Below are 25,245 nucleotides of genomic sequence, written 5' to 3' on the forward strand. Positions count from 1 at the left end.
AAAGAGAGAAGATCCATAAAAAAAGGTTTGAAAGAAGATTACTAGCATTCTCCGAATTTTACTACTAAAGAAAAATAACGTTATTTTCACCCTAATATTACTTTTAATAATTAAACATGGAATGGGAGGTTGAAGGGCTGCCGCTGTCTCTCTCTTTTCCGTTAATTAAAACAGTAACATAACACGATAATACATTTCTACACCATTTTGCTCACCCATGCCATCACAAGTTTTTGGGTGCGAAGATTTTTTTTCTTGACAAAAATGAAAAAGTTCCTAGTTTTTGCTAATCTTTCCTTTTTATGGGTGAAAATAAAGAGAGAGAATTTAAACGTACGAGGAGAGCATAACCCAGACAAAAACAGAGAAAAGGGGTCTCCTCCTAGCGGGTCGTTTAACAGCTTGAGCCTCAAAAGTATCAAAACCCAAGCTTGGATCTCTAAAAGGAGGAAGACGTAGACAGGTTAACGCTAAAACACACCAACCGCTCAGCCCTCCCCTCCCTCTTCGGATATATATAAAATAACCTCCCTTTTGAAACAAACAATCACACAAGCAGGCTCTGTCATCACCACCTTTTATTTCTTTTAGGTACATTTTTTATATAAAAAGTTTCTTAATTTCAATAATTTGTTTTCACAAATCGATTTGTATTTGGTAATTCAACTGTTTTGAATCTCTGGCATTCCTTTCTGTGCTGTTTACCTGTCAGAAATGTGGGAGATGGTGGATTCATTTTAGCTTATTTTAATTGTGTGGTGTCTCTCTGCTGATGCTTCTTCTTTGTTTTTGGTTTGGCATTTTCTGGTGTTCTGTTCTTGTTGCAGATATGTTTGAATCTTATGATGGGTTGGGCCTGATTTTCTTTCGGTTGACAGTTTTTCATTGTTTCTGATTAGTTTTGATCTCAAAATGGTGAAAGTTAATGGATCTATCTGGAGTTTATGTCGTGTTGTTTGGGGTTGGCTTCTTGTCAGATCTGAATTGATTCAGATGAAAATATGGGCTTGGAAACTGTTTTTCACTTCATAATACATCTTGTTGGGGGTGGCTTGGTAAAGCAATTCTTGGATACCCTTGCTTAGTGAAAATTAAGGGAAATTTATAACCAAGTAAAAAAAAAAAAAAATGAAAAATAAGGCAAACCATGGATTTGGTTCATATTCTTTGGTCCTCTGTATTTCTCAGAAGTGTATGTATGCCTTCCATTTTTTTATATTAAGTACATGATATATTTAATGAGTATTGACCACTTTCTGGACTTGTGCAATGCAGAACAGCTTCTGAGGTATCAAGAGGAAATAGAAAGAGTAACAAGTGGTGTAAATGGCATCCGAGAGGTAAAGTTTCGACCTTTCAGGGCCATTACACCTAACTTCCATTGATTGGTGAGACCTCAAACTCTGCCTCTCCACCCCCACACAGTTTCTTTCAAAAGATGAATGAATAGTATTTTTAGGTTTGGAATCAAGTGTGTTTCTCTTTACCAAAATGGTATGGAGGAAGTTCTTGTGATTTTCCACCTATTAGAATTTGAAAATAACATCACAAAGAAGAAAATCCAGTGAGCCAATATATCTTGTAAGAGAGGGGGAGAGAGCTATTTGCATGTTTATTTCATTTTATACAATTACCATTTGTACAGCTGCTGTGAGAAAGGAGATTTCAGACGAGACAGATCGAGAAACTGGCCGCAGCAAACAAATTTATAGTGTTCCAATCCATCTTAGCATATATTCTCCTAATGGTAAGCTAATGGATCTTTTTTCTTTTACTTGTTTGCTTAACTTAAACTAAAGAACACTACGATTTTGGAATGGGAATGTGAACTTGGTATCCGACCTATCTTGCAGCAACATGGAACAATGTGGGTAGACTCAAATTAAGTTTCATGGACTGTTTAGTTAATAGTTTGAATGTGACAAGACAATCTTGGGTTAAATTTCCTTTGTAATACTGGTCTTTGCCCCCCTGAAAGCATAGTCCACAAAATTTTTGCAATTAGTTTCACATTTCTTTTCAAAACAATCTCCAACAGATAGATTGGAAGGTCATTTCTACTTGGACTGCATTTAAAATATTAAAGCAATTGGGCCCCAACTAATAGAGTTTTAATCTCGGGGAACGGCGTCCAAAGTTTTCTTTCTTATTTATCTGCATGATAACATTTTCATATAATTTTAGGTTTTTGTATCCACATTTTGATCATCTCATCTAGTGATTTAACCAATTTATAATTATTTGATTCTTGGCAGTTGTCAACTTGACACTTAATTGATCTTCCCGGGCTTACAAAAGTGGCTGTTGGTAAGTATCATCGATCTCATAGATTTATCAATTGTTATGCAGGCAGGCACTTTACATGCATGTTTCTTTGCCATTCTATTTACATGCATGTTTCTTTGCCATTCTATCTGTCTGAAAAAGTCTTAAGGAAAATGGAAGAAGGAAAGGTGGAACATAAAGCCCTCACTTTTAAAATTCAGGACCTGCCTTAACAAAAAAATCTGCTTGATCATGTTCCCCTACGGAATTAAAGACCTTTTTTTTTTGGGTCGGATAGGAACCTAACCTTTGACATTTTTAAACAATTCTCATTTCATTTCCCTTGTTTTCTTTGCAAAAGAAGACAGAACTACTATCTGTATATATAAGACACACTAACAACTTTTCTTTGGCATGTAGAGGGTCAATCGGATACTATTGTGCAAGACATTGAAAATATGGTTCGCTCCTACATTGAGAAGGTAATATCCACTGCAATCTTGTATTCTTTTTCAACGTTAACTAAGCTGAATCATTTTGTGTCTTTCAACATTTTATGCAGCCCAACTGTATAATTCTAGCAATTTCACCTGCTAATCAAGATCTCGCTACATCTGATGCAATTAGAATCTCTCGTGAAGTGGATCCAGCAGGTGACTCTCATACTGTTTTCTACACATTGCAAATATCTTTGCATAATTCTTGACTGTTGTATCTAGCATAGGAAACTGTAGATGGTAAAGGATTCAGTATATTGACATTCTTTTTACAGGGGAGAGGACACTTGGAGTCTTAACGAAGATTGATCTTATGGACAAGGGTACTGATGCAGTTGAAGTAAGTTTGCCTAGTATCTTGTTTTAAAACATGTGACACTGGATGATTTGGTAATCAACTATTAAGCTAGAAAGTCTAAAGAAATATAGCTTCCTGTTTTATTGCCCAAAAGATCTTTATGACTTTTCTATAGTTAAGAAACAGTGGAAGACCTATTTATGTGCATTTTGTATGTCGGACTCTAAAGTTAGTTATACCTGAATATTTCAAAAATTGCTTAGTATAGAGGTATCCAGGCTGATTCATGACTAGATGCATTTATAGGCTAATCCGCCCCTTCAACTTGTCTCCCACATTCTTGATCTTCAGATTTTATTTTTGAGGGGTAGATACATAGTTCATACACACATACAGAAATGATCTAGTTCTGGAACCATTCCAGATATGCCTTGTATATATACTCTCTTTGCAAGTCGCAATGATTAGCAAATCCCACTTTTTGGCTGTCACTTATTTATCTAGGAGTGTGGTAATGCATATATTTTGGATACCCTTATTTTACTCATTGAAGCAGCGTAGCGCTTGCAATTATCAATTCTGAGCTTCTTTTCCTTTTTGGGTTACTTAGATATTGGAAGGAAAGTCATATCGGCTAAAATTTCCTTGGGTTGGGGTCGTGAATCGCTCACAAGCGGACATTAACAAGAATGTTGACATGATTGCTGCCCGGCGTAGAGAACGCGAGTATTTTTCTACTACCCCAGAATACAAGCACCTTGCTCCAAGAATGGGTTCTGAGCATCTAGCAAAAATGCTTTCTAAGGTAGGCAACTGGATAGCCTTCATTAATTTGGTTTCAATATCTATAAGAGGAAATCAAGTTAGTAGATCTTTTTTTTATTTAATCTGTTGGGTAAATATTGGCCGTTTTCACTAAATTATTATAATGGTTACTGTCCCGGCATTTGGAAACAGTAATTAAGTTGAAAATCCTGGGGATCCAGCCCCTCATTAGCAAGACCGTTGCTGAACTTGAAGCTGAACTGAGTCGCCTTGGAAAGCCCATTTCTGCAGACGCTGGAGTAAGTTTGCTTTATTTCTTGTAGTATCATTTTAAAGTTTCTTGCTTTTAAAGTCAAATTAAACGACTATGAAATCCACCTCTGTTTGTAATTTTTACAAGAGTTGCTATTGATTGATTGCTTTGGACATGCAGGGAAAACTGTATACAATCATGGAGATATGTCGTCTATTCGATGGAACTTATAAAGAACATCTTCTCGGTATTCATTTTCTCGGTTACAATCTTGCAGGGAAAACTGTATACAATCGTGCAGCTTGGCTCAGTATTCATTTTCTTGGTTAATCCATTTGATAAAATGGTCTGAAATTAATATGTTCTTTGTTGTCCACAGGCGCCCTGGCGGTGATAAGATTTACAACGTTTTTGATAACCAGCTTCCTGCTGCTCTAAAAAGATTGCAATTTGACAAGCAACTTTCAATGGAAAATATAAGGAAGCTCATTACTGAAGCTGATGGATATCAACTTCATCTAATAGCTCCTGAACAAGGTTACCATGGTCATTGAATCCTCTGTAATTACTATTAGAGGTCCTGCTGAGGCAGCTGTTGATGCGGTATGAAAAGAGATTACTTTTCATTCTGTGTGAATTGCAAGTATTTACTTTATTACGCTGCTTGAACGATGATGAGTTATTTTCAATTTTTCACGATTCCAGGTTCATGCCATTTTGAAGGATCTGGTTCACAAGTCTGTTAATGAGACTCCAGTATGTTCACAACCATGTTTAATTTTTTGTTTCCATTGATTTTTTCTTTTCCTTTTGTTGTTTTTTTGGTGTCAGTTTTGGTAGTTCTAGTAATACAGTGGTAAATATTTTTTTTTCTTGTATTCTTTTCCTCCTTTTGGTTATTCTTATTTCTCTTGGGTTCATAGATTCTTAAGATCTTGGATAAATGGTACTCTTTTTTGTTTGGCCAAATGTTCATACTTTTGCAAGTGGTTGGGTAAATTTTGCTCCTTGTTGTCTTACAGGAGCTAAAGCAGTATCCTGCTCTTAGAGTTGAGGTTACACATGCAGCTAGTGATTCCCTTGAGAGGATGAGAGAAGAAAGTAAGAAGGCAACACTAAAGCTAGTTGATATGGAGTGTAGTTATCTGACAGTTGATTTCTTCCGTAAACTTCCTCAAGATGTTGAGAAGGGTGGCAACCCATCACATTCGATTTTCGATAGATACAATGATTCATATCTCAGGCGAATTGGTGAGTCTCATGAACTAAAAATTAGCCTTGCATGTATTTTATGTTGGTTAAACTTTGTTTTATCTTCTATTAAACCAGTAACATGGTTAATTGCTAATCATGACAAAGCACCTTATCCAATCACTACGTTTTTTTGCTCTTTAAAAAAACAGGGATAACGGTTCTGGCTGACGTCAATATGGTATGTGCAAGTTTGCGTAACTCCATCCCCAAGTGTATTGTCTATTGCCAAGTCTGAGAGGCAAAACGAAGCTTTCTTGACCATTTCTACACTGACTTGGGAAAATTGGAGGTTAGTACAAAAATCTTCTACCTATAATTTCTGGGGGTGAAAATTGATCAATCTTTTGGAGGGCAAATATTGACTTTTGATTACTCTAAATATTTTGAACAGACAAAGCAGTTGTCCTCATTACTGAACGAGGATCCGGCAATAATGGAGAGGCGTTCTGCCCTCACGAAGAGGCTGGAGTTATACAGAAGTGCTCAAGCAGAAATTGATTCAGTTGCTTGGGCTAAGTAGGCATGCATCACATGCACCATTTCTTTTCGGATGTGGATTTTGTCGAGAAGGCCACACAATTCATTCATTTAAGATTTTTTTGTAATGGGGGAAATGAGGGGGGTTTTGGGAGCCCCCTTGTTTCATTTTAGCCTTCATTTTATGTACTAACAAATTGACAAGGGGTGATGCCATCTTTTACTTGATGTCGTTATGCTTGTTTTTTCAACTGTGACATTTATATACTACATATGATTTGCTAAATGGATGTCATATTTTTTAATGTGCTTTGTACTTTAAACTTTTTTTTAACCAATTTTAATGTTTTCTAAATTATCCAACTTATTTATTTTAATTTCTAATTGGTTTCTACTTTGTACTCTTCTAAATCTAATCTCTTTTCCCCCCAACAGGCTGTATCCTAATCCCCTCTCTTTTCATCTCCAGTTTCTTGTCGCGGTCGTTTCATTTCCAATTTTCACTACTTGAAAAAAGTAACATTATTTTCACCCCAATATTTCGTTTTAATAATTACACATGGGATGGGAGGTTAAAGGGCTGTCGCTGTCTCTCTCTTTTCCGTTGATTAAAACAGTAACATAACACGATAATACATTTCTACACCATTTTGCTCACCCATGCCATGACAAGTTTTTGGGTGCAAAGATTTTTTTTTCTTGACAAAAATGAAAAAGTTCCTAGTTTTGCTAGTCTTTCCTTTTTATGGGTGAAAATATAGAGAGAGAATTTAAACGTACGAGGAGAGCATAACCCAGACAAAAACAGAGAAAGGGGTCTCCTCCTAGCGGGTCGTTTAACAGCTTGAGCCTCAAAAGTATCAAAACCCAAGCTTGGATCTCTAAAAGGAGGAAGACGTAGACAGGTTAACGCTAAAACACACCAACCGCTCAGCCCTCCCCTCCCTCGTCGGATATATATAAAATAACCTCCCTTTTGAAACAAACAATCACACAAGCAGGCTCTGTCATCACCACCTTTTATTTCTTTTAGGTACATTTTTTATATAAAAAGTTTCTTAATTTCAATAATTTGTTTTCACAAATCGATTTGTATTTGGTAATTCAACTGTTTTGAATCTCTGGCATTCCTTTCTGTGCTGTTTACCTGTCAGAAATGTGGGAGATGGTGGGTTCATTTTAGCTTATTTTAATTGTGTGGTTGTCTCTCTGCTGATGCTTCTTCTTTGTTTTTGGTTTGGCAGTTTCTGGTGTGTCTGTTCTTGTTGCAGATATGTTTGAATCTTAGGATGGGTTGGGCCTGATTTTCTTTCGGTTGATAGTTTTTCATTGTTTCTGATTAGTTTTGATCTCAAAATGGTGAAAGTTAATGGATCTATCTGGTGGGGTTGGCTTCTTGTCAGATCTGAATTGATTCAGATGAAAATATGGGCTTGGAAACTGTTTTTCACTTCATAATACATCTTGTTGGGGGTGGCTTGGTAAAGCAATTCTTGGATATCCTAGCTTAGTGAAAATTAAGGGAAATTTATAACCAAGTAAAAAAAAGAGAAGAAAAATAAGGCAAACCATGAATTTGGTTCATATTCTTTGGTCCTCTGTATTTCTCAGAAATGTATGTATGCCTTCCATTTTTTTATATTAAGTACATGATATATTTAATGAGTACTGAGCACTTTCTGGACTTATGCAATGCAGAACAGCTTCTGAGGATATCAAGAGGAAATAGAAAGAGTAACACGTGGTGTAAATGGCCTCCGAGAGGGAATGTTTCGACCTTTCAGGGCCATTACACCTAACTTCCATTGATTGGTGAGACCTCAAACTCTGCCTCTCCACCCCCACACAGTTTCTTTCAAAAGATGAATGAATAGTATTTTTAGGTTTGGAATCAAGTGTGTTTTTCTTTACCAAAATGGTATGGAGGAAGTTCTTGTGATTGACAGTAATGCTAATCGGCTGATTTTGTATCTTGAACTGAAAAAAAAGCCATATGAAGATGGATGGTATTGTGCTGTTTTGTTGTTATGTGGAGTTATATGCTTGTTAGATTATGTATGCATCGATAATACTCACAATTGCAATTATCACTCAAGGGGTTCTGTTCTTCTAATTTGACCCAAGGTTTTTATCGACACAATTTGAAGGAATTTAGTGCTTGAATCATTCTTCTCAGGCAAAACATTGTCGATATGAATCAATTACTTTTCTTTGAATTTGCAAGATGATATGGGATTTAAAATGTGTGCCACTGTATGCAGGCAGAATACTCAACATCAAAGGTCTGTTGCTGCATGTTTGGTTCAGGGTGTCTATGTTGTTGAGCGGGACCGCCAAGAGGAACGTGAAGGGCCCCAAGCCCTTGCTCCTCCTTGGTGGGAGTTCTTCCATTTTAAGTTGCTCCGCAAGCTTGTGGATGATGTTGGTTTCTCAGTCTTTGGTGCCATTTATGAATTCAAACCTCCTCCTTCTCTTTGTAACTCCCCATTAGAGGGAATACCTCGTTTTGTAATTGCCTTCCGAGGCACCTTGACGAAGAATGACTCAGTCTCACGAGATCTTGAGTTGGATGTTGAGGTGGTCCGAAATGGACTTCACCGGACATCTCGCTTTGAGATTGCTATGCAAGCTGTCCGGAATATGGTTGCTGCAGTAGGTGATTCAAATGTTTGGTTAGCTGGCCATTCCTTAGGGTCAGCCATGGCAATGCTTGCTGGAAAAACTATGGCTAGCAATGGCATTTTCCTCAAATCTTTTCTCTTCAATCCACCATTTGTGTCTGCCCCGATAGAGAGGATTAAGGACAAGAGAGTGAAACACGGGATTCGGATTGCAGGCAGTGTGATTACAGCAGGCCTCACTCTTGCTATGAAGGCTAAACAACAACCACAACAGAGAAGTCATTCAGAAGAAAACCCTTTCACTACTCTGTCTGCATGGTTCCCTGGTCTATTTGTCAATCCAGCTGATGACATCTGCTCCGAATATATCGGGTATTTTGAACATAGGAAGAAGATGCAGGACATTGGAGCAGGAGCCATTGAGAGGTTAGCAACCCAGAATTCTCTTGGGGGTCTACTAATGCATGCAATGGGAAAGCAGCCAGCGCCGGAGCCTCCATTGCACCTCATTCCTTCTGCAAACCTGACAGTTAATTTGACCCCGTCACGGGATCTCAAAGAAGCCCATGGAATTCACCAATGGTGGAGAGACGATCTGCAACTCCAGTCTGAGGTTCACAAATACAGATAGTTTACGGTGTGATTGTTCTGATTATTTTCCATGTACTCGTGGTTTTAAGTAGTCAAACAGCCTCCAATCTTGTTTTCATCAGTCATGATTTTGGAAAGAATAAACTAAAGAAGTGAAGAAGTTTACTAGTTAAGGAAGAAGAGCAAGTAGGGAGCTGCTTGGTTGTGTGAATGCAATGGCATATGAGTTGTAAATTATGAGTTACAGAAAGGAAATTTCATTTGAAGTTACTGATTTCTTTCGTGGGTGGCTTAATGCTTGAAGTAAGGGCCATCACTTCTCATTCGAATGACGGATCGATAGGTAAAAATTAAAATTAATAGAAATGGTATTGTGGTGGCAAAAAAATAATTATGTACTGCTTTTCATATTTTTACTGGGAATGGTCCCAAATTGCTCCCGCAGGCCGCAACAAAGTGTGAACATGAAGAAAGTCAAAAAAACGCATGCTCGAATCCCAATGACCATCTTGACCCAAAAAAAAAAGAAAAGAATCCCAATGAATGACCATGGCTCCCACTCTGCCATTTCCTGTTGTTTTTCTCTTTGGCAAAAGCACACTTTTTTACCATTGCCAATATCCCATTCACCATGTTTACTGAATTACCACCAATTACTGGTTGGGTTACTTCGATGTTTCCACACTTTCAAACTAGAAAAGGTGAATTAAACAGTAGTGGTTCTTCACAATCAAACTCTTTCATGTCACTCATCCCTATGATTATATTAAGCTAGAGGCTCCACAGGCACAGTTAAGATCCTTTACTTGATGATTGGGACCTGGGAGTTGGGGCCCATAACCCCCAATTTCAGCCTTAAATGCCCCAAATAATTGGCCAACTCTGTTCTATTTAGTCCAACTGCAAGACTAGGAATTTAGGATCTACCTTTACTTAAACTCTAATTAATCTCTCTCTCTCAACATTAAGCAAACCCAAGAAAGAAAAAAAAAGAAAGCAAAAGCAAAAAGCTCCTCCCTTCCACTGCTCCCACCTTCCCTCCCTTTTCTTCAAGGCTCCTACAGCCTCTCCACAGTGTTCACCACTGCCAACCCCAATTATCTCTACCTACTCCAACTCATCAAATCAACCTTCAGCTTTCTGCTTGCTAGCCAATCAAGCTTTCAGCCTTATGAATTTATGACCAGCTAACACCACAAAAAGAAACCCAAAACTCCTACCAAAAACAAAAACCCAGATGCATAATGACAGCTGACGAGAGATTAATTGTTAAAAATCAATTCTTTTTTTACACTTCCATTGATCAAAATGGGTTAACAAATTGGGCACCCAAGTTACCAATTTTGGCAAAAACTAAAAAAGCTACACTCTTTTTCACTCATCAGAAGAAAGAAAAGCCAAAACTAACAGCTAACAATTAAAACCCAACACAGACCCATCATTCACAGAAATCACAACTCTACACCCAGATTTAGCTTCCACATGGTGAGTGAAGAAGTGCATGACCCGAATCCGACCCGCCATCTGCAACCTCGACTCAATCTCCATCGTGGGTCCGCCGGCGCCACTCAACCCACTGTACCCGTCCCCGAACGTGGGCCCCAACGGGTTCTGGACCAACCCGACAGCCCGATTAGGATCGTTAACCGGGAACGACTGAACTGCAAAAGTGGCGGCCATGAACTGGGTCTGTCCCGCTTCGATCTTGCCGGCGGGTATGAACATGAACCCGACTTGGTTTCCGGAGTAAAGAAGCTGAAGGCTACTGTCGAAGTGGCTGAAAGCTGCCCTGTTCGGGTTCCGAACGCCGACGTATTGGGCAAAGGTGAAGTTGACGGTGGAGTTTTGGATGGAGAAAGAGGGGAGCTGGACGGCACTGACGGAGATTTTGGGGTCTTTGGGCTTGAAGACGGTGAAGTAGACTATGAGGATGACGATGACGACGAAAATTAGGAAAATTGTGGCGACGATGCAGGAGGCGAGGTTTGTGCGACCAGAAGGTGGAGGTTTGGGCCTCTGAGTCCGAGGCTTGCTCATGGCTAATTAATTTTGAGTTTAACAGAGAAAGATTGAAATTAAGAGAAGCGGTGAAGCAGTGTGGATCTGTGTGACTGAGATTGAGAGAGAGGAGACAGAGGAGAGAGAGACAGAATGAGTATTATAGAGAGAGAGGATATAGGGGTTGTGTTTGTATGCGGGTTTTGAGTGTATATATTGAATGGTAAGTGGTAAGGGGTCCTGGTGAGTTTGAGACAGAAGTGTGAAAAATAAACTTTTTCATTTCTCTGATTTTCGGTTTGAATTTGGAGAGTAATTTTTCTCTGACTTACTTAAATTATTGGACAAATTTTAAATCACAAGCGAGAATTAACATAATCGATGGTTCACAATTTTTAAATTTGATAAAATCTATATAAATAATTATTCTAATCACTTCAGTTGTAAATCTCTTCTTATAATGATATAATTAACCTACAACGAATATGTATCCTCGCGTTATGTTAACAAAGATAACTACAATTAGATTTGACCAAAAACTATAATTATATCAAATTGAAACACTATATGCTAAAAATCAATGAATAATTATGAATTTATGAACGTAACCCCACACAAACTTGATAAATGTCATCAACCTAATCTTTTGTTTCCTTGCACACCATTAAATTTATGATACAAAATGAGGATTAAAAGTCAATTGAACTAGTGAGGAAAAAGCAAGCACTGGACACAGGTTTTTCTGTTTGGTTTAGTTTGAAAATGTGCTCTATTCTTGGGTGATGAAGAGTGGGGCTTTTGCTGTCTGTATGTCTGTCTTGCTGGGGCATGGACTTTGGTCCACAGGTGGATGCAAGTATGCAATCCAAGCCGTTGAAGGTTTGAAGAATTAAAGGTGGGGTGGGCCCAAGAAGGACAATTAGGAAAGTGGGTCTGACAAGTTTGCACAAGCATGTCGATAGGGTAAATTTGCATTTTTTATTTAGCAAAATGGAAAATGAGATGAGACATCTTAATCATGCAGAAGAATAACAGTGTAATTTGATGACTGATGCTTGTTCTAATGTTGAGTGGGAATAACAAGTGCATGTGTTTTAATTATGGTAAGAGCGGCTAAAAGTTTAGGACAAAACGGTGATTAGAATCTTAATTTAGATAAGTTTATAATGTTCTTAAATGGGGGCCACTCAAACTTGAGAAGGATTATTATTAGACAAAAAGGTGCTTAAAATTAATGTTCCCTTTGCCAATGGTAATCTTTCTGTCAGCATATTTTGCTAAAACTTCTGTTGGGATCTTTCAGTAAAGATTGAGTTTGCTGAGGAGTTTAGTTCAAAGTTTGTCTTATTGGGCATGTTGAAATCAGAACAAATCTGATGCTGCAGCTGCTGTTTTGACATAATATTCCTGAAACTGATTGCATAATTTGAAGGTGTAACTTTGCATCTGTTATTAGAACTGGTTGTGCTAGAGATTGTTCATGGTAATTTTATTTCTGGGGTTAAAAGAAAAAAGATGAAGCATGGAAATCACTTTATTGAAAAAGTGCTTTTCCCTCACTTTTTTTGGGCTCATATAGATAGTGCCAACAGCAGAGCTGGTTTCAATTTTCAAACAGAGGGGAACTCACATGGGCTTTTGGCAGAGAACCAGCAAACCATAATTTCTCCAGTTTATTATTGAATGAAAGAGAGATTTTCAAACCAGCAATGCTGAGTTTTCAGTTTGAGCCTGTGGGGGATGGTAATCAATCATAGATAAGAAGATGCCACTGCAAGCTAGTGGTCTCTAGGTTCAGAAGTAGCTGGTGCTTGTTGAAATTTTGTGATTCCCTATTGTTGGGTGTTTAAAATTAAACACCTACATTAAACAATCTAAGAGCAGATTAGCAATTATCAGCATCTTTCCGATTGTGATTGTTGTAAAAGCAGACTCTAAGCACACCAGGTGAATGCAGAAATAAACTCAATGCAGGATATATCTCCATATATATAGGTGCTTCCAATCTTGGTTATTTTATATTTAAAACACAAGAGTTACGAATTTTAAAGACAAAATTAGCTACCACAGTTGGGTTATATCATGATTCCCAACCTCTAAAACTTAAGTCACCAGGGATGATGCCTTGTAGCAGTTGTGAAAGGCTTCAACTCCCAGATTGGTGATATATCTACATATATGCACACCATATTTTAAAATCCTAATAAAGTGATGTAATACCATACATAAATAGGAAGAGATCTTATTCATGACCATTTTAAATAACAGTTGACAGAAGTCTTGGTATATTCTCCATCAGTTGACAGAAATGAAGGGAAACTTCAGGCTTATATGAAACTTCATAAGACATCCACATTTCATACAACCTGCAGTCCATCCAAAAATGGACTGGTCATTCAATCAATACATACATATATGTACCTATAAAATAGATGCAAATTTATTTAGCAAGCTTTTCGAGCTGAGAATCCATGAACTCGGAGATGGCTTCAAGAAATGCAGCTTCACTCATTCCAGGGAGCAAGGAATCCTGAGCTTCACGCACAATCTCCTCAATCACTGATTCTTTGTTTATATTTTCCCTACACATGAGGCTCCCAATAGCAAAGGGGGTGAGACCTCTCTCTACCCCTTTCTTCAGAAGCATAGTGGAGATACGGAGCGTGCGGGCGCTCTCAATAGGAATATCCCACCCATAAAACTTCAGAAGTGCAATATCTTGTTCAGCATCTAAAGAATTTATGTACTCAACGGTGTCAAGAGAATAAGGCTGGCAAGCTTGTGGCCAATAAAGCCAATCAAATGTGCAATCTTCAAACTGCAGACAGAGGAAAGAAAGGTTATTATCAGTTAAAGAATAAAAAACCCAAATCAAACCTATATGATCGAAAATATGGTGAGAAAAATACAGGTGTACGGAAATCATTCTGGCAGGTAAAGAAAGAGCACCAACCAACAAAATTTATAAACACACTGCTCCAACTATTTAGATGTAAGATAAGATAAAAGAATAAAAGACTACCCTAGTTTAAGTTGGAAATTTATTAACCCATTAAGCAGTCATTTTCAACCTAGATCCAACATGAACCCTATTGCACCCACATGGAGATTAAATGAACATCTGTGACTGGATGTTAGAATCTACAACCATAGCTTCATAATTCACAGAAAATTATGAAAAGAAGGCAATGGCAAGAACGATGGTGCAAGCATTTAAGATATTACTAAGAGCAAAGCATGAAAGCAAAAACACATTTACTTACATTCTCAGGAAGGCAGTATCCATGATCAATTGGAATGAGCACAGTCTGACCATCTTCCCCTTTTCTAAACAAAATATTCCCGGCATGCCTGTCGGCATTTGCCATTCTTAGATCAAACACACTAATCTTGTGCACCTCCTCCACGGGGAAACGACTAGGACCCATGTCCTCACAACTTCCATCATTCTTCATGAACATCTGCAATGACCCAATCTTAACATTCTTTAATGAGCCTTCATACCCTTTCGAATAATTAAAGCCTTTGTGCAAGCACCTAACCAAAACTGTGGGAGGCACGCCAGCAAAGCCAATAGCCTCTCTTGATAAGTTGCGAGGCCCGCCCTTGGGATGATCCAATACGTATGCTGCAACTTCCCTCAGGGCTCCTTCTCCCACCCTTGTTCCCCTTTTCAAACCTTCACCATCCGGAGATACGGCCAAGCCATGGGGATTGTTCACTGCATTAGGCTCCTCATCAATAGGCTTGAAAACAGAAATAAACTCTTGGGAAGGATCTTGCATGAAATAAGTTCCTCCAGTCCCCTCAGAGGATCTTATAGGTTGATTGCCCTTCTGCAAACCATTAAATGTAGAGTTAAACATGTCCCATACATAAGAGGGAACTTTAACCTTGGGATTGACAATAATTGGTTCCAACAAGAAATCTGGATTTCGAAAAGCTGACTCCCAGGTTACAACTGGAACCCCCTCGGGTCGGTGGTTGGCTACTCCATTGACTCCTTCTCTTCTTTCATCAGAAACTGGTGCCACAACTGAAAGCTCCAAATCTTTGTCAAAATGTTTAGCTCTAACCTTTGCAGATTTCTGAACCACCAGGTGAATAACATCATCATTGTTCTTACAAATATCATCAATAAGCCTCTGGTCATCAAGCTTTTCACCGTTGCAGAAAAGTTCTTGATCCTCAGGATCATAACCTTTCCCCTTTTTCAAAATCCGTTGCTTCAGGTACCCGACCTTTCGATGTCGATCAACATGGAAATCAAATTCCTTCCCACAAATGGTCTTAACAGTGATATGCAAAAGATCAGAAAGTCTAAGAACCAAATGCAAAACATTCTCACCAGTGATACCATAGTCCTTAATGAGAGTATCGTTCCGGGCCAATTCCCTGCCTTCGAAAACAAGCTTTTGCTTCTTTACCACGAATCCATTGCATGTTTGGATCCTAAGCTTCACTGAAGCAATCGAATCCGACTCTAAAACACGCAGAGGAATTACGGAGCCGGAAACCCGGAGATATAACATGATTGATTCGCTAGAAAAATGCCCCAGGTGGCTTTCAAAAAACCCAGCAGCAGAATTTACCGACTCTTTCCGAATCGGACTCAGAGCAACATCAGCAACAGACATTTTTCAAAGACTTCAACTTTTTCTTTCAAACCCCCCAAAATGAAAAAACCAGGACCTCTTTGTTTCTGTTGCCTACTGATATTCAAATTGGCCCTACACAATCAAGGCCCCTAGATCACATTGATCAAATACCCAGATGCTAAAAACAAAAAAAAAAACAAAAAACAAGACCCAATAACCAAAATCTGTACAGCAGATTGACAGAGCCAAACAAAAGGGAAAAAATCGAAAATCCCCAGAAAGAAATGAAATTTAAATAGAATTCCAAATCCCCGGGATTCAAGAGAAACCCCTTGCACGAAGCCAGATGCCTAAATCAAAGAAAAATGTAAAAACAAAATCCAACTTCTTCTTGAAGCTCCCACAAAGATTTCAACAATAAAAAAACCAGTCTAATTTTGTAAATTGAAAAGTTGGGGTCTTGAGGGTAATGGAAAAACTCTCATAGAAAGAATTAGGGCAGAGAATTGCAATTTGGAGGAGAGAGTGGATTCTTACCTTACGGGAAAGAATCAAATGAAATGGGCAAAGGAAATGGGCTTAAATTGCATGACCAACAAGTGTGGCGATTAATTGCCGAGTAATTGAGCCGAGTTTTTTCATTTTCCGAGAATGGGATGTAAAAATTCGGGGTCTTCTAAAGCTCCCGCGATATTCTCCCCCGAGTTTTTCTGGTCCGAAAATTATGTCGTCGATAAGAGAGAGAGAGTGAAAGACTGAAGAAAAGCGAAGAGAGAGAGGAGGGGACGGTATTATAGCCGTTGGCTTTATATAAATGGTTTGACCCAACGGCTATAACGGGAGGTGTTTCGTTTTTAAAATACAGGTGTAAATTGTAATATCCAAATATTGTTACAGTTTTCTTTTCTTCTCTTTTGTTTTCTGGATTAATAAAATCACTTATGAAAAATTAAAAAATAATAAAAATTAAGCCAAAAGGGCTTTAGTTAGATAAGTACATGAACCATGTTAACCAGTCCTGAACTCTTGGACCCCTGTAATCCAAGAGATTTATGGTCACTCACCGTTGGATGTAAATTCAACGGTTTACTCATTTATGACTTGAATCGGGTAATAATCATTTATGTCATATTGCATTTATATATATCATTTTGAACCATTGGATTAATATCCAACGGTGGGTGACCACAATCTCTTGGACTCCTGTGGTCCAAGAGATCGGGACTGCCATGTTAACGTTAAATACTTCCAAAAACACTTGCATCTATATATGTGAGCCTCCGCATGCCCTTCCGCGTCTGCGAGATACTTTTTTAAAAATATCAAAAAATGGTGAAACATTCAAAATATCAGAAATTGCTATTGGTTAATGCAAACATTAAGAATTGAAATTATTAATTAAATGAGGATAATATTGTAAATCAACACCTTTTCATATTAAAAAATTTAAAATGTAAAAAAAATCAGATAATAGATCATATTTTTATGAAACACAGCTACATATTATCTTTTTTAATTCTAAAATAAATTTAAATTTTTTTAAAAAAGTCTCTCGCAAGCACATAAACGCGTGCAGAGAGGCTAGTTAATATATATATATATATAGTCCTGATCTCTTGGACTACAAGGGTCCAAGAGATTTGTGGTCACTCACCTTTATATGTAAATTCAACGGTTCACTCACTCTTGCACTCCTTTTAAGAAACTTTTTTGAACTATTAGATTAATATCCAACAGTGGGTGACCACAATATCTTGGACTCCTGTGGTCCAAGAAATCGGGACTGTATATATATAAGCTTTGTTTCATTGATAGCTCCAAGAGAATATTATATATATCAGAAAATTTTAAATTACAAGTTTTTTTTTTTTTTTCTTGTTTTATAAAGATGCCACGTACGTACATTAGTGCCAATATATAATTTGAAATTATTTACCCCAACAAAAAATATAATTTGAAATTAAGTGGTTGGTTTTTTTAATAATTGCTCCACATGTCCACTGCACTGCACACACACGTGTATTTGTCATCAACATAAAGCTGAAGAATAAAGCATGCCGACCAATTTGTCTCCATCTACAGCTTAGCAATTTTGGTACAAAGATTAAGGATTTAATAACAATTAATTAAAGTTAACTTATCAACTTGCACATGCATTGAGGTTCACTCCCCTTCCCCCTCCTTTAATTATTTGTTTAATTATGTCCTTGTTAAATGCTAATTAAGCATTTGGGTTGAAGGACCAAGTTGATCTCCATTGCACTCGAAAAGGGTCCCCAATCTACATTACATGTCTGCAAAAGTAGTCGGCACTCTCTTCGTTTCTAATTTCAATCGTATCTTGATGTTTTATTTTGTCTCATATTTGCATATATTTAAACAATTTGAAGCCATTTTATAAGTTAGAATGCAATAAAAAAGAGTGAATATTCAGTTAATCTGGCCTCTAAAGACTAAAGAGGGCTCTTCCTCAAAAGATTTGGTAGAGTACATTGAACATGGGCTTCACTTTCCAATGAATGTATTGGAGTGGCTTTAAGCTGAGTTCATCATTAAGATCTGCTTATTTGGGGTGTAACTGACTTGATAAGATTGAGCATAATTTTCACATAATTTTACACTATATATATATATATATAATTAATTAATTAATTAATTTTTGAACAAACTACGTTAAAACAGTTAGTTAGAACAATATGTCTCATTTTTTATACCGAAATCCGGTTGCCCTATATAGTTAAGTTTGCATCACACTTAATATAAAACATATAATACTATTTTACTTGCTTAGTTTGATTCATTTTAATTTCAACCGTTCTGAATTTTCATCAAAAGATGTAAAAGCGATTTGTATACTTTGTTGTGCAAATATTTTGCCCCTGAATTATAGAACATCATTATGGTCTGTCATGCAATGAAAAGGCTTGATGTTTCTTTTCCTAAATTTTGTTTTTTTCTTTTTTGACAAATGCAAAATTGTAGTGGCTGCATTATTTTGATAAACAAGACATTAAAATAAAAAATAATAATTAAAGGTGGTAGGACGATAATGCTTTATATCATAGCCCTTCATGGCCAAGACAACCCTACATCCCATACTCATCAATCATAAGCATACATAAATTTATATCAAAAGCAAGCTCAAAATGCCAATAATTATTGTACCAAGTATGAGTTGTAGTTTTTCGGCATTAAAAAAAAATTAAAAATACAGAAAATTGCATTTGTAAAATTAAAAACAAAAATAAACTGCAATTTGTTTATATAAATGGCGGAAAAGGGGGAGCTCATGGGAAGCCTTATGAGGACGTCCACACCATAGTCCTACTCATTAGAAACTAGCGCGAATGTAAGTGTACAACCGACTTTCTCAGACGCTCCACCTCCTCCTCAAGTGGCCGTTGTGGGTGGCAGACCGTTAACATGGTTGGCTAGCAGTCGGACACGTGATCACTCCAGATAGGCTGTAATTTATGAAACATTCTGCCCAATGCTTTACGTTTCAATTTTCTAATATGGTAGTACCCTCTGATTTCCCATTGAAGGAAAAAAAAAAAAAAAAAAAATTCAGATCAATTAATAGATTATCACGTGACTTGCACATGATCGCAAAAGTCTTGATTTACCTGGACTCACATATACGGAATAATGATTTTAGACCTCCATAATTATTTTTCTGATTTTTATTTTAGAAAAAGGCTATGTGTTGTAACAATCGTGGTGCTCTTTTCAGTGCATTTTTCTGGTTTTTAATTTTATTTATTTATTTATTTATGATAACATAAGTAGTAGGATATAGAATAAATCATTCCAGAACATGGGCATGGGGTATACAAAATACATCCAGTATCGGAAATGATTTAAGTACATACATCCAACTTATTCCTCAGCCATTTCATGAAGAAGCCAAGCAAACCTTGGAAGTGAGAACCTTGCACTTTAGAAAACGCCATTCTCTTCTTAGGTTGATATTTAAATAGCCCTCTTGCAAACCACCACAAAATACTATCGAAACGTCCCCCAGCCCCAGGTAAAGATTCGACAGCCTGCATCACTTCATCAATCGAAGGTGCAGTACTACTCTCAACTGCCTCAACAAGGCCATCACTCCCTTGTGCCAAGGCCGCAGCACCTCTCCATTGTGATAATGCCCTCACACTTCCTTTGTCATTCTCATCTTTCTTAGCTTGTGTGACAAGTTGTTCAGCTCTCCTTTCCCCCCCTCCCAGATGAACCTGTAGGTTGAGTGGTTTCGACTGAGACGACATTCCTTTCAGTAGCAAGTACACATCAGTAACATATATATAGAGTGATCACATTCGTAGAAAACTTAACTGGGAACTGTCAAAAAACACCAATAGGGACCAATAGTCGCCTTCAGAAATATGCAAAAGCACGACATGTAGCGTAAGGAAGAAATGAATTACCTGTAGAGCTTTGAGAAAACATGTTTTATCTGCTGATGTTCATCAACCTCAGCTACCTTGTGTCTCTGGATATTTAAAATAGAAAGAAAATAGTAGGACATCCCTTCATCATCATATACATTATGTTGCTTTTTTGTGGTCAAAATCATACATTACGTTATTCCGAGACATAATTTCAGTGATGGGATTTCCATGGTCATAAGAACAGTTAAAAAAATTCAGTTTTATAATGACGCAGAAGACCAAATACCAGATACAATTCCACAATGATAAAAAAAACGATCACCACCTAACTATAAACGAATGTTGGTAGATGCTTTGAGTTCCAAGTTCCATACGAAGTTATTAATATGCATCAAGGGAAATCTTCTTTATTTTTTTAAAACATTATATGAGGGCTTTGTTACATACAAAATGTAATAGAATCCCAACTTACAATATTAGTGCTATTGATTAAAACAAAACACACAAGAAATGTGAAGGAAATCTACGGTGTGAAGCATAGTTCAAGCTCGAACCACCCATTGCCCATGAGATCCACAGAACGAACAGTTGAATGCAAGGTCTTGATCATATGTCTTCCTCTTTTTCCAATAACAATTTGAAACGTGGTGATACAAAGATACTGAACATGGCGAGGTGCTTTGCAAGTGCCAATCTTGACATGACAAAAGTCATGGTTCCCTAAATGAACCGAATACTCTGTCCTACACAAATGAAATGGCAGCGGCGGACTCGCAATTTTTAAGCCTCATAATTTAAACAGTTTTCTTAATGAATATGCAACACCACTGTCATCACCTTTGTCCATTCTAAAGGAGAATGCCATAATCTCCTCTTCCGAATGCCTATTTAAGGCATAGACAGTCTCACCTACAATCAGGGGCGGACCTATTAAGGTGCAAGGAGGTGTAGCTGCACCTCCCCTCGCAAGAAAAATTATTGTAGGTGCTTCAGATTGCCCCTTTGCTCAACTAGTGTACAGATTACCTTATTTCCATTTTCAACATTTAAGTAAATGTCTTTGTCCTTTTACTTTTATTTATTTTTATATTACTCCATTTACTTAAATTTACAATGTAAATAAGGAAGTACCCCTCATTTGGATTCAAATAAAAATACTAGAAAATCAAATTCCCACCAAATCAAAATATGAAAATTTGGTTTTAATGCAAAATACGATTTAGGCTAAAAATGATGGCTCATTAAGTCAATATATACTTCATATTAAAATCCCATAAAATCAAAACTTATTTGATGTATAAGGAATAAAAGCCGCCAAAAATTATCTTGAGAAAATGATTATTCCGAAAAACCATTTTTCATACTTAGTCAATATTGCACATCAGCAAAAAAATTTATGGGTCCCAGTGTCTACAACCATGGCCCTCCCATGAAAAGGAGCATAAGTAGAAGTGTTAACTTCAACATGATTCCATTCTTTGCTCTTTCTACTGTAATGAAAAGCAAGGACTTTGGAATTCCAGTTGTACACGTTGCACAATGAAAACAAAATAATACTATAACAAACGGCATAACCAGTTATTTTCATACCGAAAAAATCATCATAAGATGGAAAAGGAGGCATTGACTCCCAAACCTCCAGATTGGGAACATATCTCTCAAAGCATGGATCATCCGGATATCTGGACCAGTGTGGAGAGGCAAGATAATACAATTTCCTATTAGCAGACACAACATTTGCCATTGGCTTAGTTGCTATGGTAGGAGGAATCGATGGAATTACTGCCCTAGTCTCCGTGTCAAAAACATATCGTCCCAATGATCTAGCGGGGGAGGGCCAAGAACTTTCATCGTGAGTGTCCTGTTGAAGTAGATATATTTTGGAGGAGATACTCGCACTCTGAAGGAAATACATATTCGAGAACTTGGCTAGTGGTTCAAGAAGTGGAGCTGCTTCTCGGCCCATATCATTATCAAAAACTTCTCCTGTACATCTGCGTTTGAACTTTACTTCATACATTGCCTCGTTGTATCGGCCCTCACAAAAAGACACCACTAAAAACATAGACCTAGCTTTCCCCGGATTTACCGTCATTGATGCATGCTCCCCCGTGGGCCTGCCAGCAACCACCGTGGGATTTGGACCACTGGGGCTAGCACTAGTATTAGCTTTCTGGATTTTCGATAACTTGTCATGGACCTCATCTTCCCGCCGTGAAGCCATCCTCATCAAAACCTGGTCCGAGGCCACCGAAGCTTTGGATTCATTATTCCGACGCTCCATGATATATACCAGATGATGTAGCAAGGAGATTAGAACAAGGAGATTAGAAGAAGAGAAAGAGAGATTAGGTTTTTAGGGCTAAGAAGAGAGACAAAATTTAAAAGAGATCCTAATTAATATTGCTACAGGAAAGCAATCCTAAACCCTGTAGAAACCGGAAAGTAATTCTAAACAGTTATTTTTTTCAATGGATATTTTTACACCCAGTAACAATTGAAATACACAAAATTTATTTTTTGCCCATTTTACCCTCTCCTCCACCAATAATAAGGCGATCTGCGCTGCAATGGCTGTTGGCTTACTAACGCAGTCAGCGTGAGTGTTGCGACATGGTCATGTTGCCGTTGGAATCCAACGACAACAATTTAAACTTTGTTTTATATATTATATATTCTAATAGTAACTTAAATCAACGATTTAGATTAAATATAAGCTATTTTAACGGTAAAAAAAGAAAAAAAAAAATTCAATGATTGAAATTTAAATTCAACGATCAAAATAATATTTTAAATAATATGTTCTGAATTTCATTGTTATATGAATTTTCTTAAGTTGCAAATACCTTTTTTAGTATGTTGGACTGGGATTTCTTAAGTTGCAATACCTTTTTCACTGTACTTGGTCTCTTGTCCCACGGGAGCTGGCTCTCCTGATGGCTCTGCAATCCCACATCGGATGGGATAACCAGTACTGCCCGGTCTACATAATAACATGTGTTTAGGGGTAGAAAATTCAGGGTGAAGGCTTAGAACCACCATGAAATCAATAACTATTATTCTGGTGCAAAGACAAAAGCAAGGAAGAAGGGATTTAAATGGTCAGCTGGGTGTCTTCTTTTGTATGTATGTGAAGAGCTGAGAAATACAAATGCAACAACACAAAATGCATGCCACAGAGTTTAATGGGGATGGTTTTGTTCATACAACATACCTGGACAACTTACCAAATGCTAGCTAAAGGGTATATGGTTGGTTGAGTTTTGCTTTGTTTGCTTAGAAATAATTATGACCACACATGCCTGCCTTTCTTGGAAGAGATTTACTGGCTCTATCCATTCCATTACTATTCATTGGTTCCTCTTCCTCTAAATCGTGAAATTATGAGAGAATTCCAGTTCCATTATCTATTTTAATTGGTTTATTCTTATCAAACTTTGTAGTTTCAGTGAAAACATTTTGACTCTGAACTGAATGGCTTGTCCCAGTTTTCTGAGGTTCTGGAGAGCCTGTGAGGTTGACATTGAATAAGCTTCGAGTCATGGTGGGGTGGATTTGAGGCTAAGGCAAATGTCATGCTTGTTGACTGTAATCTTTAGACGTTGGCAGATAAGATTTTCAGAATCTACTTTCCTTTATATTTTGCATCTACTGGCTGGCAGGCAGGGCCTTGGCCCAAGAAAGTTCATATTGCAGTCTCAGACCCCATATGAGATTAAAAATATGTTGGCCTTTGTTTGGCTCCATGGAAGTTTAATTTTTGCCCCTCCCTAGTATATTCAATAATGGCCTTGTTTATCAAAAGACCCGCTAGTGTAGTGTTTATCAACTAAGCCAATGGCAAATACTATATATAAATGGTATAGCCGCGCGGCTATACCATTTTTAGTTTCTAAAAAAATCCAGTAAAGCCGTGCGGCTATACTTATTTTGACACATGCGTTGGGCGGTCCCCTTTTGTTTTTTTATAAATAGTATAGCCGGGCGGCTATACTCGATTTTTTAATAAAAACAAGGATAGCCTCGAAGCTATAACCGTTTTTATAAATTTTTTAAAAAATAGTATAGCCGCGGTGTTACCATATTTAACACTTGGCACCTAGCCTAGGTAGGTCCTTTTTCTAATATATATAAATAGTATATCCGCCAAGCTATACTTGCTGTTTTTAATTTTTTTTTAAAATCGGCTATACTGATTTTGACACGTGGGCATCTAATCACTGAGCGGGTCTTCTTTTGTTTTTTATAAATAGTATAACCGCTCGGCGATACTCGATTTTTTAAATTAAAAAAATAGTATATCCGGCCGGCTATACTCTATTTTTTATAAAAAAAGATTCTAGCAGGTAAAGAAAGAGCACCAACCAACAAAGTTCATAACATCAAAGAATAAAAGACCACCCTAGTTTAAGTTGAAAATTTATTAACCCATTAGACAGTCATTTTCAACCTAGATCCAACATGAACCCTATTGCACCCACATGGAGATTAAATGAACATCTGTGACTGGACTGGATGTTAGAATCTACAACCATAGCTTCATAATTCACAGAAAATCATGAAAAGTAGGCAATGGCAAGAACGATGGTTCGAACATTTAAGATATTACTAAGATACCAAAGCATGAAAGCAAGAACGCATTTACTTACATTCTCAGGTAGGCAGTATCCATGATCAATTGGAATGAGCAAAGTCTGACCAGCTTCCCCTTTTCTAAACAAAGTATTCCCGGCATGCCACTCGGCATTTGCCATTCTTAGATCAAACACACTAATCTTGTGCACCTCCTCCACGGGGAAACGACTAGGACCCATGTCCTCACAACTTCCATCATTCTTCATGAACATCTGCAATGACCCAATCTTAACATTCTTTAATGAGCCTTCATACCCTTTCGAATAATTAAAGCCTTTGTGCAAGCACTTAACCAAAACTGTAAGAGGCACGCCAGCAAAGCCAATAGCCTCGCTTGATAAGTTGCGAGGCCTGCCGTTGGGATGATCTAATATGTATGCTGCAACTTCCCTCAGGGCTCCTTCTCCCACCCTTGTTCCCCTTTTCAAACCTTCACCATCCTGAGATACGGCCAAGCCATTGGGATTGTTCCCGGCATTAGGCTTGGGATAATATGTATGCTTAACTACTGTGTTGCTTATTAAAAAGAAAGCCCATGCCTTTAAAGCCCATTTAAGCTCAATGAGGCAAGCATTTAAGCCCATGGTTTAGAACACAAGGTT

General features: G+C 37.5%; 4 protein-coding genes and 1 pseudogene across 8 annotated transcripts; 2 read left to right on the top strand and 3 right to left on the bottom strand.

Moving 5' to 3' along the window:
- The first annotated feature begins 1,375 nt into the window (after positions 1-1,375).
- On the top strand, positions 1,376-6,114 carry LOC117629043 (annotated as a pseudogene). Its single transcript, XR_004586030.1, has 14 exons — positions 1,376-1,388; positions 1,646-1,747; positions 2,256-2,307; positions 2,686-2,747; positions 2,828-2,918; positions 3,038-3,102; positions 3,671-3,864; positions 4,004-4,124; positions 4,259-4,327; positions 4,456-4,681; positions 4,784-4,834; positions 5,101-5,329; positions 5,482-5,621; positions 5,724-6,114. The product of XR_004586030.1 is annotated as a dynamin-related protein 5A-like (transcript).
- A 468-nt stretch (positions 6,115-6,582) lies between these two features.
- LOC117627175 (GDSL esterase/lipase At4g10955) lies at positions 6,583-9,291 on the top strand. 4 transcript variants are annotated; one of them, XM_034359114.1, is made up of 4 exons: positions 6,583-6,842; positions 7,054-7,424; positions 7,508-7,621; positions 8,071-9,291. In XM_034359114.1, the coding sequence occupies exons 3-4, from the start codon at positions 7,560-7,562 to the stop codon at positions 9,059-9,061; spliced, it is 1,053 nt and encodes a 350-aa protein (XP_034215005.1). In that variant the 5' UTR covers positions 6,583-6,842; positions 7,054-7,424; positions 7,508-7,559; the 3' UTR covers positions 9,062-9,291. The 4 variants fall into 4 exon arrangements, with proteins under 4 accessions (XP_034215005.1, XP_034215003.1, XP_034215007.1 ...); XM_034359112.1 differs by lacking the exon at positions 7,054-7,424; XM_034359116.1 differs by lacking the exon at positions 7,054-7,424 and having other exon boundaries at positions 7,513-7,621.
- A 970-nt stretch (positions 9,292-10,261) lies between these two features.
- Positions 10,262-11,258, bottom strand: LOC117628073. The gene has a single exon (XM_034360436.1). The coding sequence runs from the start codon at positions 11,056-11,058 to the stop codon at positions 10,432-10,434; it is 627 nt and encodes a 208-aa protein (XP_034216327.1). The 5' UTR covers positions 11,059-11,258; the 3' UTR covers positions 10,262-10,431.
- A 1,987-nt stretch (positions 11,259-13,245) lies between these two features.
- On the bottom strand, positions 13,246-16,396 carry LOC117627832 (phosphatidylinositol 4-kinase gamma 2-like). Its single transcript, XM_034360091.1, has 2 exons — positions 14,283-16,396; positions 13,246-13,837 (listed from the first exon to the last, which is right to left on the bottom strand). The coding sequence occupies exons 1-2, from the start codon at positions 15,654-15,656 to the stop codon at positions 13,460-13,462; spliced, it is 1,752 nt and encodes a 583-aa protein (XP_034215982.1). The 5' UTR covers positions 15,657-16,396; the 3' UTR covers positions 13,246-13,459.
- Positions 16,397-24,564: 8,168 nt separating this feature from the next.
- Positions 24,565-25,227, bottom strand: LOC117629044 (phosphatidylinositol 4-kinase gamma 2-like). Its single transcript, XM_034361569.1, has one exon. The coding sequence runs from the start codon at positions 25,225-25,227 to the stop codon at positions 24,565-24,567; it is 663 nt and encodes a 220-aa protein (XP_034217460.1).
- Positions 25,228-25,245: the final 18 nt, after the last annotated feature.

This window comes from Prunus dulcis, chromosome 5 (assembly GCF_902201215.1).
Source record: "Prunus dulcis chromosome 5, ALMONDv2, whole genome shotgun sequence".
Classification (NCBI taxonomy): domain Eukaryota; kingdom Viridiplantae; phylum Streptophyta; class Magnoliopsida; order Rosales; family Rosaceae; genus Prunus; species Prunus dulcis.

What these genes read in the sequence shown, in the direction of transcription:
- LOC117627175 (XM_034359114.1), top strand. Translation starts at nt 7,560, where the DNA reads ATGGCCTCCGAGAGGGAATGTTTCGACCTTTCAGGGCCATTACACCTA. An exon ending in CACCTAACTTCCATTGATTG is followed by an intron (nt 7,622 to 8,070) that starts GTGAGACCTCAA and finishes CACTGTATGCAG; the next exon opens with GCAGAATACTCAACATCAAA.
- LOC117628073 (XM_034360436.1), bottom strand. Translation starts at nt 11,058, where the DNA reads ATGAGCAAGCCTCGGACTCAGAGGCCCAAACCTCCACCTTCTGGTCGC.
- LOC117629044 (XM_034361569.1), bottom strand. Translation starts at nt 25,227, where the DNA reads ATGGGCTTAAATGCTTGCCTCATTGAGCTTAAATGGGCTTTAAAGGCA.
- LOC117627832 (XM_034360091.1), bottom strand. Translation starts at nt 15,656, where the DNA reads ATGTCTGTTGCTGATGTTGCTCTGAGTCCGATTCGGAAAGAGTCGGTA. An exon ending in GATACTGCCTTCCTGAGAAT is followed by an intron (nt 13,838 to 14,282) that starts GTAAGTAAATGT and finishes CTCTGTCTGCAG; the next exon opens with TTTGAAGATTGCACATTTGA.